The sequence below is a fragment of the Portunus trituberculatus genome, chromosome 20 (genome assembly GCF_017591435.1).
Source record: "Portunus trituberculatus isolate SZX2019 chromosome 20, ASM1759143v1, whole genome shotgun sequence".
Taxonomy (NCBI): domain Eukaryota; kingdom Metazoa; phylum Arthropoda; class Malacostraca; order Decapoda; family Portunidae; genus Portunus; species Portunus trituberculatus.
This window is the reverse complement of record NC_059274.1, coordinates 6,738,964-6,759,234: the sequence shown is the minus strand read 5'-3', so window position 1 is coordinate 6,759,234 and position 20,271 is coordinate 6,738,964. Positions and strand designations below refer to the sequence as shown.

At 46.0% G+C, this 20,271-nt stretch overlaps 1 protein-coding gene and 1 non-coding gene across 2 annotated transcripts in view; both read right to left on the bottom strand.

Annotated features, from left to right (window-relative positions):
* The window catches only part of LOC123506675 (histone-lysine N-methyltransferase PRDM16-like), a 42,859-nt gene that overhangs the window by 3,073 nt on the left and 19,515 nt on the right, over positions 1 to 20,271 (bottom strand). Inside the window, 3 exon segments of the mRNA XM_045258927.1 lie at positions 149 to 284; positions 450 to 540; positions 1,168 to 1,296. Coding sequence (XP_045114862.1) covers positions 149 to 284; positions 450 to 540; positions 1,168 to 1,296 — 356 coding nt within the window.
* Trnai-aau lies at positions 895 to 968 on the bottom strand. The gene has a single exon. It is a non-coding gene; the product is annotated as a tRNA-Ile (tRNA).

Here is a 20,271-nt window from a genome sequence, read left to right as displayed (position 1 = left end):
ATCTTAGGGGTGAAAATCTGAATCAAAACAACAAAATGACATCAAAGGAATATGAAAATTTGACTTGGATGGCTCTACTCCTGCCCTTGACTACCTCCCCGATGCTTGAGTGAACATACGCAGCAGCAGCAGCGTGAGGACAACTTACTCATCATAACTGGCGAAGTTTTTGTCACACTGGAGGCACCGGAAGCGAGCTATGTCATCGTCCTCGTCATCATCGTCGTCATCGTCTCCCGTGTTTTCTGAGCGTTCCTCGGGCGATCCCACACGTACTGAGTCTTCTGAGGGCACGGAGAGAGGAAAATATATGACTGTGTGGTAAGAGGATGAGGTATAAAGGTGGCAAAATACATCATACACACACACACACACACACACACACACACACACACACACACACACACACACGCACGCACGCACGCACGCACACACGCACGCACCCTCACCCATGGTCGAAGTGTCCAGGTCGATGATAGCCTTCCGCACCAACAGTAGTTCTTCCATCGGCGGCACGTCCCTCAGTGTCTCGTAGAATATCTGACGGGGAGAGAAACACGGGAGTTACAGACAGCTTCCCTGAGGACAACCCCAGCACCAGGCGGCGGTGTGTCGTGGTTTGTGTCTGAGTCAGTATTGTGTCTGTGTTTGTTGGAGAAATGGTCGGTGTTTGTGTTGTGTTGTTGCTTTCTTAGTGTTTATTTGTAAAGTTGCTCGTGTCTTGTTTGCGTTGCGCTGACGTGTTGTTGGGGTTGCTGCTGTGCTGAAGGTGGCAATGGTGATTTTAGAGTTTGATGATCAGTCAAGTTTTACTTCATAATATGTTTCGAGCAATGTGTGTTTGTAGTCTTGCCACACACCTTATCTTTTAAAAAATACAACCTCGCCTTTATGTGGCCCGTATGGGGATCGAACCCACGACATCCGCGTTATTAGCACGGCGCTCTAACCAACTGAGCTAACAGGCCGGTACTAACTACACAATTACGTGAAAAACTGGACTACATGGTATAAAAGTATATACCAAAAAATGAAGGACAGACGCTGAGTAACACTAGAACAAGATGGCTACGAGTAAGTCATGCATTTTACAGCAACACAGATGCCACGAGAGGGACGTAAGTGGTCTGCTGTCATTCCAGTGGCGTAGTAATTCGACTTACTCACCTGTCCGGCCAGCAACAGGTGCCTCAAGTTGCCGTAGACGGGGGCTGAGGCAACGCGGATATGCCTCAGCCAGTTCCCCATCTCCCCTGCGTCCAGCCACCCGCGGAGTCCCGACCTCGCAGATACCACCTTCAGAAAAAAAAAGAAAAAAAAATGAAGCTTACACGTTTACACACACACACACACACACACACACACACACACACACACACACACACACACACACACACACACACACACACACACACACACACACACACACACACAGTTAAGACTTGATAGCATAATCATGATGAGAAATATCAAGTTAATATTTTGAGAAGAATAATACGTTTACCCATCCTCCTTTTCTCCTTTTCACTCCTTCCCATCAACACTTTCCCAGACTAACAACACTGTAAGAAATTAGAATAAGAAAACCACAGTAACTTTCCATATTTTAAAGAGACCAGACCAGAATTAAACACTCCATTAACCCAGACTTTCTCCTTCCTTACACTCAGAAAAGGAGAGTTGGTACCCCGCCCTTATCCACCCTAGCCAGATAACACGCGCCTTCACCCCAGTACCTTCCCCTCCCTTCGCCAATAGAACTGTCATCCCCCACATACACTCGTAACGCTGATAATTAGGTCGAGGGTCATAAACGGGATCAGTAGACACCGCGAGGGAAGTACGAAGAAACACAATAACTGCTATCATCATCTCCTCCTCCTCCTCCTCCTCCTCCTCCTCCTCCTCCTCCTCCTCCTCCTCCTCCTCCTCATATTCCTCTTCCCCCTCCCCCATCGTCCTCTCCTTTATCTTTACACCTCCGCACCTCGCCTCTCACCTGCCGCCTTGTCACTCGCTTATCACACCTGTAGCCTCAGATACCCGCAAGTGACTGCGCAGCCCTCTCACTGATCCGCCACAGGTGTTTCGATAGCGGTGTATGTTTACGCCCAGGAACACACACACACACACACACACACACACACACACACACACACACACACACACACACACACATAATGCGCAGTTAGGTGGCCCGTTTATCTGTTCTTATTACGGTTACAGATCTTTCACAAATCCTCTTTACTCCTCATTTCGTCGCCTTCCCCCCGCCCCACATCCCCTGCCAGCCCCAGGGAGCTATGAGTGTCTGGTGTTATCCGTGTGATAACCCCAAGCGTCACCACCACTCGATAACAGATAACCAGTGTGCTGTGAGCCGGGAATATCTTGCGAGACAGTGTGAGGGATTACCACGAATGGATGAACGGCAGAATAGGGTCAGGAGAAACAGTGATTAGGTTCTAGGTCAATATTTCAACATGGTTATTTACTTGTCACTCCCACGCACTCCACTGTCATTATCAGGAGTTATATATTAAAATCCGTCTCTTGTTATCTCATCCATTTCACTTATTTGTTATCTTTCCTCTTTTTCTTTTAAGACAGACAGTTCTTTCTTCCTTCCCTCCTTTGTCATTCATTTTCAGTGACACTTTTTTTCCTCTATACCCCTTTATTCTTTTTTTCTTTATAGTTTTTCTTATCTTGAAGTCTTATGAACGGGAAACAGGCAGAGATAAGATGCACAGACACGCATGTACACACACACACACACACACAAAAAAAAAAAAAAAAAAATCTAGCTATACATACACACACACACACACTCATTTCCGTGACCGGCACCACGAGAGGAGACATAAATCCGTGTTGTAAACCTGATCCTTCTTTCATTGCGGGGGAAGAGGGCGCTGGGGAGACTTCAGGAGATAACAGAAGAAGGACACAGTAGAGGAATTTCGATAACACGAGGTGCGGGACTATGAAGGAACAGATTGGGGGCGCAGATCCCTTCACGTAATCTCAGTCTTTAGGCCTAATGGCTGTGGTGTGGGGCAGGAAGGCGGTGTGGGGGTTAGGGAGAGGGGTGTGGGGGTTAAGGGGGGTGAGACGTTATGAAGGACGGGTGGATTAGCGAGACTCCGAGGAAGGTTTATCTCACCATCCCGTCCTAGATAAGAGTCTCCAGGACCACCCGGGGCAGTGAGGGGGCGCGGCGAGGTGAAGGGAGGTTGGGGAGGATTTGGTCTGGTGGTGGTGGTGGTGGTGGATCAAGAGGCTCCCCGCGTCTTACGTTGTGTTTTCTTTAACGCGGATCGGTTTGTGGGTTCGTTTCTTACGCCTCCTCAAATCTGAGTCACGTAAGGTAAAGAATAGGAAATGTAGAAAAGAGGGACGGATGTGGAGGATTTGCCCCGGTGTAAAAAATAGAAGGAATGTTACTGATAATATGGAAGGAAAAATGTGTTTTGTGATATTTTTTCCTTTATTCCATCCGTCACGTGACCCAGTTAAGGCGAGCGTAAATATTACCTTTCAATCTGCGACAGGAAGGATCAATGCCTTGTTCAGTGTTCTTTGTTCATTCAGTAACTCCAACACCTCATATCCGCCCTTGCTCTCCTCCAGGCGGGCACCAGAGCTTGTATTCTCAAACGCTGTGCTTCACCGCCACTATTTCAAATGGCTTTATTTAAATGTACACGAATTTTTAAAGGCGTTTTTACTGTTCTAGAGGTAAATTGACAAGATTTCTACATTATTAACTGGAGAAACCCTCTTGAAAACCCCGCTAATCATCTCTGTAGCCTTGGAAAACAGTCAAAGTAAGAGAGAAGAGCGTTTCTGAATACGAAAACAGATGCCTTCCCTCCTCGCACCACCTCGCAGCCTTCCTTCCCCTTCCCTAAAACGGGGGTAACAGATAACCCGGTGGGGGGAGGCGGGACCTTTCCCCTCCTGCGTCTTAATGTGTGCCCGGGCATGCGCGAGGCAGGGGCGGAGGCTACCCTCGCCCGCCACCCGACCCGCCCACGCTCTTCAGGACACGTTCGGTTCGTCCTCTTACACGGGCAGGTATACGGAGCCTCGCCGCCCCTCCTGCAGGTATCCTCGGCCAGCTGCGGCTCAGGTGTTCCTCTAAACGTTGAAAGATTGTTATTTTATAGTTTTTTTTTTTCTTCATAAAGTTCTTACCTTTATTTTTCTTCGTTTCTTTCATTATTTTTCGTTCTTGTGTGTGTGTGTGTGTGTGTGTGTGTGTGTGTGTGTGTGTGTGTGTGTGTGTGTGTGTGTATGGTCTTTCCCCTCCCCCTCCCTGTCATGGCGCTGCAGTAATTTCATCACCTCCCCCGCTAGTTCTGAGGCAATACCACCACCATGAGATACACTGTTTGGGACGGGAAACACGAGGCGAGAGGGAAGAAGCACTTGCTGGATATGTCATGTGGAGATATTCTTCCCTGCCTTGCTTTTTTTATATCCTCCTCGTCTCCTCCTCCTCCTCCTCCTCCTCCTCCTCCTCCTCCTCCTCCTCCTCGTTATCCTCTTTCATCACCTCTTCCTTACTTGTATCACGTAGCCACTCTTACCAGCGCGCCTCGTCCTCTCTCACCCTGTTCACACCTGCTCTTTACCTGCCGCTCCTCCCGCCCTTCACTGTAATTCCCACGGCCATTATTCACCAGATCATTACGAGAGTGCTACTTATTCACTTTCACCGTTAGTTAGCATGAAAAATTCTATCCCTCCCTCCATCACCTATTCCATTTTATGTTGGTGGTGTTATTGGTGTTACTGGTGGGTTTCAATTATTCCTTGTTTTGACGTAGATGGGTCTCGCTTACTCCGCTCACTCTAGCACGCTCACCTCTCCGCCTCACGCTCATATTCATTAAGTCATTAGTCGATACTAGCTAAAACCGTTCCTTTCTCCCCTCTGCTCCTCCTCCTCCTCCTCCTCCTATCTACTTTACCTTCCTTCCTCACTTTTTGTCTCTTCCGCCATATTCTCTTCCTTTATTGCATAGTTCTGTACCCTTTCTTGCTTCTCTTCCATCTTCTTTTCCTTCTAATTTGCTTATCTTTTATTTACTTCATTATTTTTCTTATCGTTTTCCTTCTTCCTCTGTTTGGTGGTGACATATCTTTCTTAGTCTCTCTTCCTGTTAGCAATGTAGGGTTTTCCATGTCCTTCCTTCTTCCTACTTTCTCTTCCTCTTGTTTTTTTTTTTTTGTAGGGTTTTTTTTCAAATTCTTTCTTCTTCCTTCCTACTCTCTCTTCCTCCTTCGATATCTCACACATTAAACCTCTTCCTGTGTTTCTCCTAACCTTCCTTTCTTCCGTATCACTTCTTCCAACCTTACTTTTCCTCCCACTTCTCTTTTCCTCCCTCCCTCCCTCCCTTTCAGGTATACGTGTACGTACCTGTGGCTTCTCATTAAAGGACCGAGTATCAATACCTGTGAGTATTTTGAAAACACCTGAAGGAGTTTCGTGATGCGATTGAGTTGAAAGATGACGAGGTAGAACATGACCGCTTGAATATGATTGATTGTATGTGTGTGTCTCTCTCTCTCTCTCTCTCTCTCTCTCTCTCTCTCTCTCTCTCTCTCTTGAATGTGAAGGAAATCGAAAAAAATATGTGGAAATGATTGAGATGTTGAAATATTTGTGTTATAAAGCGTGTTTTGGCTTGAGAGAGAGAGAGAGAGAGAGAGAGAGAGAGAGAGAGAGAGAGAGAGAGAGAGAGAGACGGAGGGAGGAAAGTGCGCGCGCGTGTGTGTGTGTGTGTGTGTGTGTGTGTGTGTGTGTGTGTGTGTGTGTGTGTGAGTGTGTTGCTTCTCTACTGTATCACTATAATGTATAACTTGTATTTCTGTTGCTTAATTGTGATGTCCTTGTGTGACCTTTGCGTTTCTGTAATTGAGTGTGATGGTTGAGTGCGTTGGATCACTGTATGGGTTGAGTGCGAGTTAGAGTGCTGTGTGAACCCGTTTGATTGATGTTTGGCTAACTATTTGGCTGAATTTTTGAGCTGAGTGCGTTGAGTGAGTGTGAAGTGAATTGAGTGCGTTAGAAGTGAGTGCGTGAGATGAACACGTCAGATTGAGTGTATGGGATCAGTATTTGAGTTGAGTTTTTTCAGTGATCTTGTTTCTTGAGTGCGTTAGTTGAGTGCGGTAGTGAGTGCGTTAGGCTGAGTGAGTGCGTGAGAGTGTGACGAGTACCTGACAGTGAGTGACCGTCGGTAGAGTGGCTGGAGTCCCTCAGAGAAAGTCGCATGTTCCTCTTTGTGATTCAGAGGGAGAGGAAGGGAGGTAGTGAAGGAGGGAGGGGAAAGAGGAGTGGAGGGGAGGATAGGTGGAGAGGAACAAAGAATATAGCGAAGGTGTAAAAAAAATAATCTTGGGACAAAAATTAAGTAAAAAATAAATGAGGGTGTCGATGTGGAGGAGGAGGAGGAGGAGGAGGAGGAGCAGGAGGAAGAAATCATGGTTGTATTATGAAACAAAAAAAAAATAACTATGAATATTGATAAAGATAAACAGTTAGCAAATGGAATCTGTTATAAAAAAAAATAGCGTTCTCCTTCTCCTTCATTTTCCTTATCCTTTTTTTTTCTTTCTTTTTTCATTAGTCTCTACAAACACACCCATAAAAAACACAAGTCTGCAGCTGTCTATTCTTTCTTTATCTTCCTTTGTGTTCCTCTTCTAACTATTCTTCCTGCAGTCACGTCAGGAAGGCGCCACAGCATTATGGACGACAAGAGTAAGGAGAAGTGAGAGGGGAGTGAGAGGGGGTAAGAGGGGGTGAGGGAGAGTGCTGAGTGCCTGCTTCTCCTGAATCGCCGTGTTGTCATTCCAAGAGTGGTGCGGGAGTTGCTTGTTGTGGCCCCGTCGGAGGCTCTGACGGACAGCGTTGGTCGTTAGCGTAAGGTGTTTGGGGCAGCAGTAACCTTGAGTGTCGCACATAAGACAAGACAAGACCCACTCGTGTCCCTTTGTTGTGGGTTCGCTCTGTCAACATCTGTGGCAATGTGGACTTAACCTTTAGTGTCCCACGTTGCTATGCTTGCTGTACGCCTCTCTCTCTCTCTCTCTCTCTCTCTCTCTCTCTCTCTCTCTCTCTCTCTCTCTCTCTCTCTCTCTCTCTCTCTCTCTCTCTCTCTCTCTCTCTCTCTCTCTCTCTCTCTCTCTCTCTCTCTCTCTCTCTCTCTCTCCCCACTTGTTTTCATATCCTAGTGTTCTTTTGTGCATCAGTTTAAGAAACGCTTCCCTTTCTCACCGTGACCATTTTGAAAGACTACAGAGACAATTAGCCGAGTTCTAAAGAGTACTTTTCCTGTTGACAATGCAGAAAACTTGTTAACATGTCACTAGAATCACAGAACCATCCTTAAAAACTCTCGTCACTTCAACTAGAGTCCTTTGAAAATAGTGAAGGTGAGGCACAGAAGTGTTTCGGACCATGTGCCTCAGTGTACCATCTTGATGCTCTTCGTTTAGTTTCTTTGTTTCCTTCCCTTTTACACTTTTTATCCTGTTTTTCTGTGGAGTGTCTTGCAAGGTTGTCAGTTTCTCGTGTTTTTTTTTTTTTTTTTTTTTTTTTTTTGCTTCTTTCATCTCATGTTTATTTTCTCTTTTGTTTCTCATGAGGGTACGTTTACTGTTCTTAGTCTCCATCTTTCCTTACTTAATGATCCAACATTTTTATTTTTTGTTTCTCCTTTTCTCTCTGCAGTTCTTAATCTGTCTTTTTATGCTGGCAATTTGTTCATGTTTGCACATTGATTGCTAGCATTAAACTTTTTGCACCTTTTTATGCTGTTTTTTTTTTTTTTTATCATCTGCATTTTTTCCATTGCACAACATACCTGTTTCCATCTCCTCCTCCTCCTCCTTCTCCTCCTACTCGCTTTTTTTTTTCGCTAGGTTCTCATCTCCATCGTCTGTGTCACGTCTCCTCACCGGCCTACACTGACATGTCTGCGTGCTGCGGTGGTAGCTCTTCTACTTTTCCGCTCATTAACCCCTCTTTTTTTCCTCTGCTTTGCGTCACCTTCACCATCTGTTGCTGTTCCCATTTCCGCGTGTCAGAGAGCACTGCATCGCCCCCTTCCCTTCCCCCAGGCCCTCTTCCTTCGCCCCGCGCCAGCCGCCCCCCTTCTGAAGAGCTTACTCCAGTTTACCACTAATCTTCGCAGCGGGACCCACGGATTACGTCGGGAATAATTTGGAGACTTTATTTCCCTCACCCGTGCCTGGTATTGGCCGCGTCGCATCTCATCGCGGCGGGGCGGGTGACGGGTCCTGCAGTGTCCCCAGCCCTCCTCGTGGCTTCCCCCAGGCCGCGCAATAGATAGTATTCACGCCTTACTTGTTATTCCTCGGGCTCCCGCCTCCTGCCAGAGTGATCCGAGACACAGGCAGCGGGTGAGGCAATGAGCCACCGGTGGATTAATTGGTTCCAGCTTGATTACCGAGAATTTATTGGGAAGTTATCGGGAATCAGAGTGAGTCGGCCACGGATTCGGAGCCGCCGTGTTACCCACCCGTCGAGTAATCCCTCACGGCTCCTCGCCTCCACACAGACACCGCCGCCGCCTCCCCGCATCTCTTTCACACAACCTTTTCACCGAGTCCCTCCGCCTCACTAACGCCTTTCACTCCGGAGTCCCGCGCGAATCATTCCCTCATCCTTTTCCCGCCTCCAAAAACCGCGGGCTGGATTCGCGCCAGGTGTGTAGGGTGACACTGAACAAACATGGCGGACAAAGGCGTGGGGTGACACCAGTGATGGCTGTCTCTATATATTCCCTCTGGCGGATGTCCCAACGCAGATGTTACCACTGACGACTTTATTTTTACTTCCCCGTGGTGTTGTCGGGCAGCAGTGCGACCCACGGTGCTGGAGGCTCGGCGGTGGACCAATGAAAGACGCGCCGCCTCCCTCACACGGAGGAGAGCCAAGGAAAGCACCAGCAAATAGAGCGATTACCCTCGTAAGTCCATCCAATTCACAGCCTCACCTCGAGACGTCTATTTTTCTTCTTTGCAGCCGGCGTCCAGGTACACGGAGGAGGAAAAGGTCCGGACAATCATTACGGGGAATTCTCAAATCTTCTTACCATCGTCACCTTTTCAAAGACAAAATGAAAAACGATTGAGGAGCCCCGCGTCTCCCCACACTGAGCACCCAGCTGACCGTCGTGGCCGCCGCAGTAAATCGTCTTATTGAGGCCAGGAAGGTGGGTCTCCTGGTCTGCGGTTCCTCTCATTCCGGTAACTCGCTGCTTTTCTTAGCTGACCAAAGGACGGAAAGAGCGCGGCACCGTGAACCCAATTTCCAGGTAATAAATCAGAGAAAATAACATGCTGTGTTTGGAGGATGAGGTAAAAAAAGGTAATAATTGTCCCATCTCAAATGTCTCGAAAGTGAAAGTCCCTCATATCAACCAGAGGGCGAGGAGAACGTCAGGACTTGGGGAGAGGAGCAGCAGAGGAGGAGGGGAGAGGGAAGGGAGGAGCCCCATCTCGCGGCGGCCACCAAAGACGCCAGTGAGACGCCAGACAGTGGACAGCCTTGGCCTTGCCCTGGCCGGTGTGGGTTGTGTTGCAGGAGTGCGTGTCGCCTCGGCAACACACACACACACTCTGTTCCCGGTCACTTCCCGGCAGTATCAGTGTGGCTTTGGAACAGTTAATTTACCTGGGCATTCCAGGGATTACGGAGCCACAGCGTTTTCTGTGCCTGGCCGCGATCTTCCTTTGAGAGGCGTCGGCGCGGAAGATCCCATTCAGCGGAATCCTGCGAGGCCCAGCGCACCGGTTATTACGACTCACTCGATATTTTTATCCGCTCCGGCATTTTGTGGTGCCTTGTGATTCTCCGCGTGACGGCAGTTGCCTGACGCAGGAAAGGCTCCAGTGTCCCAAGCAAGGCGTGCCCCGCGACCTCCTGCTTCGGTGTTATTAGGGCGCGTGTAGTAAAGTTCGCCTGACGACACCCACCGAGCGCCTCCAGGACTGTCCGCGTCACTGATGTGTCTATTTGGATCCCTGAGCTCCTTTCTGTGTGTGGCGGACCCGGGATGCGGCGCAGAGCCCTTCCATGGGTCTAAGAAAGCTTCGTGACCCGAATAAGTCAGACGCCGCAGGAAATACTTGTGTGACATTGGGTTTGTGTTGCTGGCCTGTCCCGGTGTTGTGGGTCACGCAGGAGTCACTGCTGCTGCCCGGCGCCCCGCAACACTCATCATGTGACAAGAGAGATCACATCAAGCCTTTTCATTCCCATTTATGTAATGATAACTCTCCGGCAAGTCAAGTCACGCCTTCACTCACACTAAAACCAGCTTATCTATAGAACCTCACTCTAATTAACACCCCCCAATTACCGCCAAGCTCACCGCACCACCACCACCCAAACCCCAGCTCACCAAACCCTCCACCACCATCACCACCGCCACCACAGCCTCCCCCCACCGCTCAGTCTTCACAATACTGACCCATCATTCACCCTCCCTCGCTCAACCCCGCAGCATCATCACTCCCCTCCACCACAGCCACCCTGCAGCGCACCCCAGAGCAAGCCCCGCCACCACACGTCTTTATCCTGTGGCTTCGTCCCGGGGTGAGAGAAGGGCCGTGGAGGAGGCGGCGTGCGCGGGACGAGGGGCGCAGAACCGAGGTCCCGGCGGGTGAATGGAGTTGGATTCACACACTGGTATTTCATTGGCCAAGAATGCTACCGAATGCCGCTTCCCCGAGGACGAGGGAAGCGCTCTCGTATCTGTGCCTCGCCAGTGTAGCCAATCAATGGGCGCGACTCCGGGCGGTGAGCGATGACTGCCCTGCGCCTTAATAGGATTCATAGTGCGTCTCTCTCTCTCTCTCTCTCTCTCTCTCTCTCTCTCTCTCTCTCTCTCTCTCTCTCTCTCTCTCTCGAGCACTCCTTTGTCTCAAGATAAACACACCGGTTATCTGAAGGACAAATACAACCAAGATGGCAGCCGCAGTGAGCAGAACCAAATGACTGTATTGGAATGTTGACGCAAACACAGCCACAGGAAGGAATTAGAGGATAACACACACACACACACACACACACACACACACACACACACACACACACACACACACACACACACACACACACACACACACACACACACAATCAACATCACAATAACGAAGACAAAACTCAATCGTGAAAAGCTAAACAAAAAAAATAGACAAATCAGTGTTTCGAATTATCTTTTTGAGTTATCTAAAAAATTGCTTGTTTCGATGCACGTCGTAAAAGAAAATTAGCCTTATAGATCTGAACGTTTTTGGTTTGTCTGATAAGGAAGAAGTGTAATTGAAAAAAAAAAAAAAGAATAAAGTGCAGAGTCGCTAGAACAGAACTGAAGGAACTTGAGAAACGAGTCTGTCATTAGAATTATATAATGTTCATATTTACTCAGTCAACAAATTCAGCATGACAAGGAAACAAGTGGAGTATTAGCTAGAGAAACAGAGAATAATTTTGACTCATAAAAAGATTTACCAAATAAAAAAAAAATAAAATTAAATCTCACCCAAACCACAAAGCTGAAAATAGATAGAGTCACAACATCAACAAAATCACATAGATGACTAAATGAAGAAGAAAAACAGAAATGAGACAGAAAACTCCAATGAACGCTGTATAGCCTATATTAGACTGAATAGATAAGAAGACTGGATAACTAGCTGACAAGGCAGTGAAGAGGAGATGATCTTTAGGGCTGGAGAAGTGTGCTATAGAGACTGGATATGGAGGAGAGAGAAATAGAGAGAGGGAGAGGAAGAGAAAGAGTGCGAGAGAGTTTCCAGAGTGGGTGTAGATATAAGGCAACGAGGTGAAGAGGACCGGGCTTCCCTCTAATGACTGGACCGGTGTTTCGAGAGCACTCTACCCTCAAGTCAGATTCCCACACTTGATAGGCACTTGAAGGGAGCACGAGGAATGGAGGGAACCAGTAAAAGAGGATGGAGAAAAGGAAGAGAATCAGGGACGGAGGGTGGGAGGAAAGGTGAAGGGAACCGGTACAGTTGGAGGGAAACAGGAGGAATGCCACGAAAGAAAATAGAGATAAGGAAAATAAAGATGATGATGAAAGGAATGGAGGAGAATGAATACTTGCTTATGAGTGGCGGGAGAGAAAAAGAACAGACTTGATGGACAATTGAGGGATTTGTAAAGGGAGAGAAAAATGTAAAAGCCAATGATAAGAGAAAGTATAAGAAAGGCAAAGTGAAAGGTCAGGAAGAAAGAGAACAATGAAAAGCACACACACACACACACACACACACACACACACACACACACACACACACACACACACACACAGGAGGAGGAGAAGAGAGACGAGATTCAGTGAGGAAAGGGAGAGAGAGGAAAGCAAAGCAATAAAGATGAAGAGATGTGAGTGAGTGAGGGAGTGAGTGAATGAGTGGGCTTTAGTAAACTTTCCTCTCCCGTTCCACGCCACCTCACCAGCATCAACAAACGCCACTAATGCATATTTAATTTTAATTAGAGAGTGGCTAGTGAGTCAACCAACCATCAACTTTATACAGATGGGAGTTTAGATAGCTCTCTTTCCTCTCCCTCTCCCCTCGCCTCACTCTACTCTCACTTCTCCCTTCACCTCCCCTCTTCCCTCACATATCTGACTAGCGCTCAAAGCCCTCACAACCCCGCCAGGCCGGTGTGGGGCGGTGCGCGGAGGTCGAGGCTCAGATCGGGCCATTAAAGTAAGCTAGGTTGACTGGAGCAGAATAAAGGCATATAATTATCGAGAGTCTGTAACCTAACGTGAGAGAGAGAGAGAGAGAGAGAGAGAGAGAGAGAGAGAGAGAGAGAGAGAGAGAAGGTGGGGGTATAGACAGGTTTAAGAGGGCAAAACGAATGAATTGATACGAAAAGCAGGAGATGAATAAAGGAAAAACAAATAAAGATATGAAATTATGGCCAAAACTCGTTATGTAATAAGTTTGCTTCATTATAATTGCACGAGTGTGGCTTTAGTAACACAGTGAGAGAGAGAGAGAGAGAGAGAGAGAGAGAGAGAGAGAGAGAGAGAGAGAGAGAGAGAGAGAGAGGCAAAATTTCTCATCTCTGAAACCAACGAAAGCTAGATTTGAGCACCACTTCTCCTCTTCCTCCTCCTCCTCCTCCTCCTCCTCCTCCTCCTCCTCCTCCTCGCTTCCTTACCCTTAATGACACGCAGCATATGGTGATTGCGAGGCGAGATAGTGCTATGGGAAGGGGCGGGCATAGGATAATGGGCATGGCGAAGGGGAGGAGGAGGAGGGGCACAGGCATACAGGAAGGGGGAAGGAGAGGGAGAGGGAGAGGGAGGGAGGTGACGATACACAGGACGACAAAACGACGATCATGGCTGACAGTTATTTATGTGAGTGCATTGTTGGTCTCGCCAGCTGACATCTATATCTCTCTCTCTCTCTCTCTCTCTCTCTCTCTCTCTCTCTCTCTCTCTCTCTCTCTCTCGTCATCCATTTATTTTCATCACCAACGACATCATTTGCACGTGTGTGTGTGTGTGTGTGTGTGTGTGTATATGTGTGTGTGTGTGTCTGTGTCTGACCACATCTCCCCTCAACCACATCCCGGTCAAACTCTCCAACTCACAGCAGGGGGAGGAGGAAGGGAAAACAAGGGGAATGGAGGGGAGGAAGGAGGGAGAGAGGAAGGGAGGGATGAAAAGTAGAAACGTGTATAGAAAGTAGCGAAGCGAAGGTAAACGAGAGAGAGAGAGAGAGAGAGAGAGAGAGAGAGAGAGAGAGAGAGAGGGGGGAGGCAAACAGCTGGTTCTTCAGTAATGCTTGTGGATTATCTCACTCCTACATCGACTCTGTCAAATAAGCTTGATGGATGACCTTCCCTCCACCACTCTCTCTCTCTCTCTCTCTCTCTCTCTCTCTCTCTCTCTTTTATTATTTTTTCCTGTGCTTTAGTCAATGTAGTTTTTACCATTTATTTTGTGCCGTCCTTTGCCTCCCTGTCGCTTATCATTCTATTAACTTCATCCTTTTTCGCTTTCATAGTCTTGTCTCTTATGAGTCTTTTGGCTGCCTTTTTTTCCTCATTCATCACCGATTTAGTAATATTCTCCTGGTTTTCCTCCATCTCTTCCTCCTCGTCTTCCTCTTTTTCCTTCTCGGCCTACTTCTTCAGCATTCCTTCGAGAATTAATATACATCAAAGATTCAAGTCATAAGCTGTTCATGTTGCCTTTTTGTATTGCTTGTATTTATATTCATTTCTTTTTTATATAAGTGTCATTACCCTCTGACGAATATTATGTAGTGCAGCCCGAGCAAATTTTTTTTTTATTTTCTCTTTTTTTTTCCAGCAAACCACTATAATTTTCCTCCTCCCAGTGTTAATACTCGCATTTTAAGTTCCCAGCAGACCTTTCCAGACCTTCTCTCTACCAGCGTTCTGTTTAAAAGATTTTCCCCTTCATTACGTGCAGTTATTAGAATTTTTTAGGATCATTACCTTCCACCGTTCCCTACTTCCTCTTTCTCCTCCTCCTCCTCCTCTTCCTCCTCCTGTTTTCCTATTTTTCTTCTTCTTCTTCTTTTCGTCTTCCCTCTTCATTCTCCTCTTGTTCCTTTTCCTTTTTCTCATCATCCTCATCCTTTTCCTCCTTTCTTCTTTTATCTTCTTTTCCTCCTCCTCCTCTTCTTTTTCTTCCTCCTTCTTCATCTTCCTTTTCCTCTTCTTTTCTTTTCCCCTTCCTCATTCTCCTCTTCCTCTTCTTTTCTTCTTTCTCCCTTCATTATCCTCATCTTTTTTTCTTCTTCCCTCATCTTCTTCCTCCACTTCTTTCTCTTATCTAATCTTTCATCCTCTTCTTTTTTCTTCTTTCCTCCTCATCTTCCTTCTCTTCTTCTTCTTTTTCTTCTACCTTCTTTATCCTCCTCCTCCTCATCTTTTTTCTTTCTTTTCTCTTCACGCTCTCTCTCTTATTCTTTTCTTCTCATTCTCCTTCTCCGCATCTTCTTTCTTCTTTTCCCCTTCATCCTCCTCTTTTTCTTTTACATCTTCCCTTATTCTTTTCCTTCTTCCCTCTTCATCCTCTTTCTCTTCTTCTCTTTATTCTTTCCCCCTTTAACCTCTTCCTCATTTTCTCTTTTTCTTCCCTCTTCATCCTCCTCCTCCATCTATTCTTTTTCTTCTTCTTATCATGCTCATTCTTGTCCTTCTCGTTCTCCTCCTATTCCTTTTATTCAATATTTTCATCATTCTTCCTTTCATTGTAATTATGTACGTTTTTCTTTTTCTCTCTTCCCCATGGCGGTGCGAAAGGGAAGGAAGAAATAGAAAAGAAAAAGGAAGAAACGGGAAGACAGAAAGGAAAACACGGGAAAGAAAAAAGTTGGAAAAATAAAGATGAATAAGAAAAAATACAGAAGAGAAAGTAAGAAGCAGAAAACCAAAAGACACTTAGATAAATAAAACTAATAAACAAGAAAATTGAGGAATAAATTGATACCAAATAAAAAAATTGAATAAATCTCGATCCGTGACCAAAAGTAAAATGGAGAACAGGAATGAGAGGAGGAGGAAGAGGGAGGGAAGAATGAGAGGAGAGAGGGAGAGAGAGAGAGGGAGAGAAAAAAAACACAGGGGAGGGACATATGGAGATTATCCGCTCATGTCCCTTACTTACTGGCCGATCAGGGGGGAGGGGAGAGGAAGAGGAAGAAGGGGAGGGGGATAGGGGAATACAGGAGGAAGAGGAAGGGTGAGGGAGGAGAAAGGGGAGGAATAGGAAGAGGAAGGGTAGGGGACTGAAGGACTCTCTCTCTCTCTCTCTCTCTCTCTCTCTCTCTCTCTCTCTCTCTCTCTCTCTCTCTCTCTCTCTCTCTCTCTCTCTCTCTCTCTTCCCACACGGAGATGACTTGCAGTACTGTTTAATTGTATATACATGCATACATACATACATACATACATACATACATACATACAGAGAGAGAGCGAGAGAGAGAGAGAGAGAGAGAGAGAGAGAGAGAGAGAGAGAGAGAGAGAGAGAGAGAGAGAGCAGCATTATAACGTTTAGCACAAACCTCATCTCTCACTAACACTTAATTTAATGGGTGTCTCTTTCCATTAGTTCTCGCCGCTGGAGGAGGAGGAGGAGGAGGAGAAGGAGGAGGAGGAAAGACAGTTGGAGGAGAAGGAGGGGCTGTAATATTAGGTGGAGGACCGATGAGGGATGTGGGGGTTCTGTGGAGGGAGATTTAGAAAGATGGAGGCGCCCTGTGTGTGTGTGTGTGTGTGTGTGTGTGTGTGTGTGTTTGCTTGTTAAATATGTGTGATTATTATTCTTTTTCTTCTTTCGAGTACAGATAAGAGAGATGAAGCATGAGGTGGAAGAGAAGGAGAAGGAAGAGGAGGAAGAGAGAACATTGGGAAGAGAAGAGCATAGAGAGAGATAGAGAAAGGGAAAAAAAAACGAGAGACAGAGAGACGAACAAATGGAAAGGATCTGAACTGTAAAGAGAGAGAGAGAGAGAGAGAGAGAGAGAGAGAGAGAGAGAGAGAGAGAGAGAGAGAGAGAGAGAGAGAGAGGGTGGGGAGTTGTGTTTGGCAGCTGCTGGAGTGTTGGCAATCCCGAGTCACGCACACAATAATGGGGCATATCTGTGACACCTTCATTAGCCTCCATTCAGCTCATTCTTGGGGCAACACAGTGTTATCTCAGTGTATCAGAGCAGCGGCGCCATCTCCCTTTACTCCCTTGCCAACTTTCCTATTTCCTTTCCGTTTCCCTTTTTCTTCTTATTTGCCGTTGTTTTTTTTTTCATTCCGTTTCAACGTACTGTATTTCATGGCTCGTGTTCTCTTGTTAGGTGTGGTTAGTTAGGTTAGGTTAGGTTAGGTTAGTTTGGTTAGGTTTGGTTAAGTTAGGGTAGGTTTGGTTACGTTTGGTTAGGTTAGGTTAAGTTAGGTTAGGTTAGGTTAATTTTGGTTAGGGTAGGTTAGGTTAGGTTAGGTTAGGTTAGGTTTGGTTTGGTTAGGTTAGGTTAGGTTAGGTTAGGTTAGATTTGGTGTGGTTTGGTTAGGTTTGGTTAGGTTAGATTTAGTTAGGTTAGGTTTGGTTAGGTTAGTTTTTTGGGGGTCCACTTTTCTCTATTCCTTTCTTGTTTTTCTCTCTTCTTTACTCATTCTTCTTCCTTCCCACAACGCTCCATTTTTCCTTTTCCTTCTGTTTTATCCACTTATCTCCTTTCCTTCATTTACTCTCAGTCCACCTCTTCCACTTTCTCTCTCTCTCTCTCTCTCTCTCTCTCTCTCTCTCTCTCTCTCTCTCTCTCTCTCTCTCTCTCTCTCTCTCTCTCTCTCTCTCTCTCTCTCTCTCTCTCTCTCCTCTCTTCTATAGCTCAGACTCACGCTCTCCTTCCCTCCCCTCTCCCTCTTATTCCTCCCCCCCCAGCAGCTCCCCAGGGAAGGATGAGGCAAAACAGACTCCTTCGATCTGTCTCATTTGATATTTAATCCTTTTGAGGGAGATTTATGCTTAATGAGGAGTCTTCGTTCGTGTTCCTCATGATTTACGATACACAGATGACCTCCTCCTTCTCCTCCTCCTCCTCTTCCTCCTTCTCCTCCTCCTCCTCCTCCTCCTCTCATATACATTTCCCCTATCATCTTTCTTGCTATTCCCTTCTGTATGGGTTCTTTCTCTCGTTTGTTAGTAATTATGAACGTTTTCTTGATTTTTTTTTTCTTTCATCTTTTTTTTCTAGTTTTCATTCTTCCTGTTCGTGAGTTGCCTTCTTTTTCTCTTATTTCTCTTTTTTTTCTGTTTTTGTCTTCATTTTTCCTTACTTCCTTCACCTATGTATCCCTCATTCTTTCTTTCCCACTCTTCCTACCTCCTATCTCTCTCTCTCTCTCTCTCTCTCTCTCTCTCTCTCTCTCTCTCTCTCTCTCTCTCTCTCTCTCTCTCTCTCTCTCTCTCTCTCTCTCTCTCTCTCTCTCTCTCTCTCTCTCTCTCTCTCTCTCTCTCTCTCTCTCTCTCTCTCTCTCTCTCTCTCTCTCTCTCTCTCTCTCTCTCTCTCTCTCTCTCTCTCTCTCTCTCTCTCTCTCTCTCTCTCTCGAGGGTATGACTCTCACCCAGTATTTGTTCCTGATTCAAGGCGGATGGGCGGTCTTCCTCTGCGTTGGTCTTATCTTAACACCTCCCGCCCCTTCTTCCTCTTTCCTCCTTCCTCCTTTGTCTAGTCCCTCCTTCATTCCTCACCTCCCCCGCTTTTCCATTCCCAGCTCTTCAAATTTCCCTCCTTTCTATTTTTCTTTTATTCTCCTGTTTTTTTTCATGTCATTTTCGTTCTTTCTCTTTTTTCCTCTCCTTCTTTATCTGTTACTTTTATTCTCATGTTTTTTATTTCATTTTATTTTGTTTCGGTTCATTTCCTTTTCCACGTTTCCTTGTTCTTGTATGTTATCCTCTATTTTTTTTTTCGGTGTCTCGTTATTCAAAATTAGTCATACTGTAGACATATTTTCCCTCTTAGCACGTGGTTCACTAGTGCACAGGAAGATAAAAATGTATCGAAGAAATTCAGGAAAGCTGTAAGAAGTTATCAGGTCTACACGCTGCAGTCCCTGTGTAAGATATACCTAAGTATTTCCACCTGGTATCTTGTATTTATGTGATCTTCCTCAAAAGCTTGCCGTGGATCCAGCACCAACAACCTGGTCACTGAGTTTGTGGCATTAGCATTTCAACAGACACACTCGTCACGCATTTCAATATTTCTTGTAGTGCATTTCCAGGCAACGTTTTCATAGGATTTCCTTCGCTGTTTTCATTCACTAACTCATTTCCTTCTACGCTTTCTTCCCTTTTCCCCTTTCCATTTTTTTTTTTCATCTGTACTACTCGGTTCGTCATGTATCTTTCTTTCCCTTTCTCCCTTTTCCACAGCTTCTCATGTTCCCAAGCCTGATTTGACCTCTGCTGCTTGCCTCCCATCTTCCTTCCCTCCCTCCTTTCTCCACTTCTCGTCTTTTGAGATCTGCCCTGCCTCCCTCCCCCCGACACTCCTCTCATCTGTAAAAATCTCTCCACATCTTGATCTTCTCATCAGCACCACGTTTAGTCAGGCTTAATACAGTAATGCCAATTAATCTTCCACTTAAGAGGAGCTAATTTGCTCAACACGATCTCCCGGGACCCCCACAGACCACGTCCCCTTTATGATTCCGGGACTTGTGAGCACAGAAGACCGCCGCTTTATGGGCAGCTTAAGTGTTTTTTTCTCCCTCTCAGAATGCTCAGTGAAAAGATTACCAAGGTTTAATTTAGCCAGTTATTTTTTCGTTTTGTAATCTCGATGTCGTTTCCAGTGAATTGCAGTTGAGCCACAGTTGAGTGATCGATTTGTTTGGCTTAGTTCAGTTTTAATTATAGGAATTTTTTTAAGCTAATGATTATAATTAAACACAAACTATGTAAATGCATTCTGGGACCTGATGGCTGGCCTATAATCAAGAGCAATAAATAAATGAATAGACAAATGCTCAAATACGTAACTAAGTTGACTGGCTAATTCCAAATAGATAAGTGCATCGGAAGATAGATATGCAAACAGATTAGAAATGCACCGAACTGTATCACGTGATTGGGATGAAAACATTGATGCCGTACGGACTTAATTGCATACATTTCCGTAGCAGGTTTTCATAGTTGATGATGCATATGAATGTTAAAGCACGTAAGACGCAGGCTAATGTGTCGGTAAATATGTTATGCAGTAAGTAGATCAATTGATAGCATGTCGTTCGCAGTATTCAAAGCAGCACGGCGTGTTTGTTTTGCATGCTGGAGATTATCTCAACTCTTTTCTGCACTTTTTCTCTCCTTTTTGCAAAAAGCAGGCCATGATTTTGCAGTGATTAGCGGTGTCCTGTATGTATAGAGTCTGTGTACCCTTTGAAGCATGTTGCATAGCCCAGTCACCCTCACAACTGCCTCTACCGTCACCATCACAACTACCGTCACCACCATCACAACCACCATCACCACTGCATAACATCATATCTTCACAATACACTGGCATCAAGTTCTGCAGCATCACCACCACCCATCACCGCCACCACTACCACAATCATCACCCACCATCATCACCACCATTTCTACATCACCACATCACCACAACTGTTCATGGTCCTTTATGTCCTCTCATCACCAT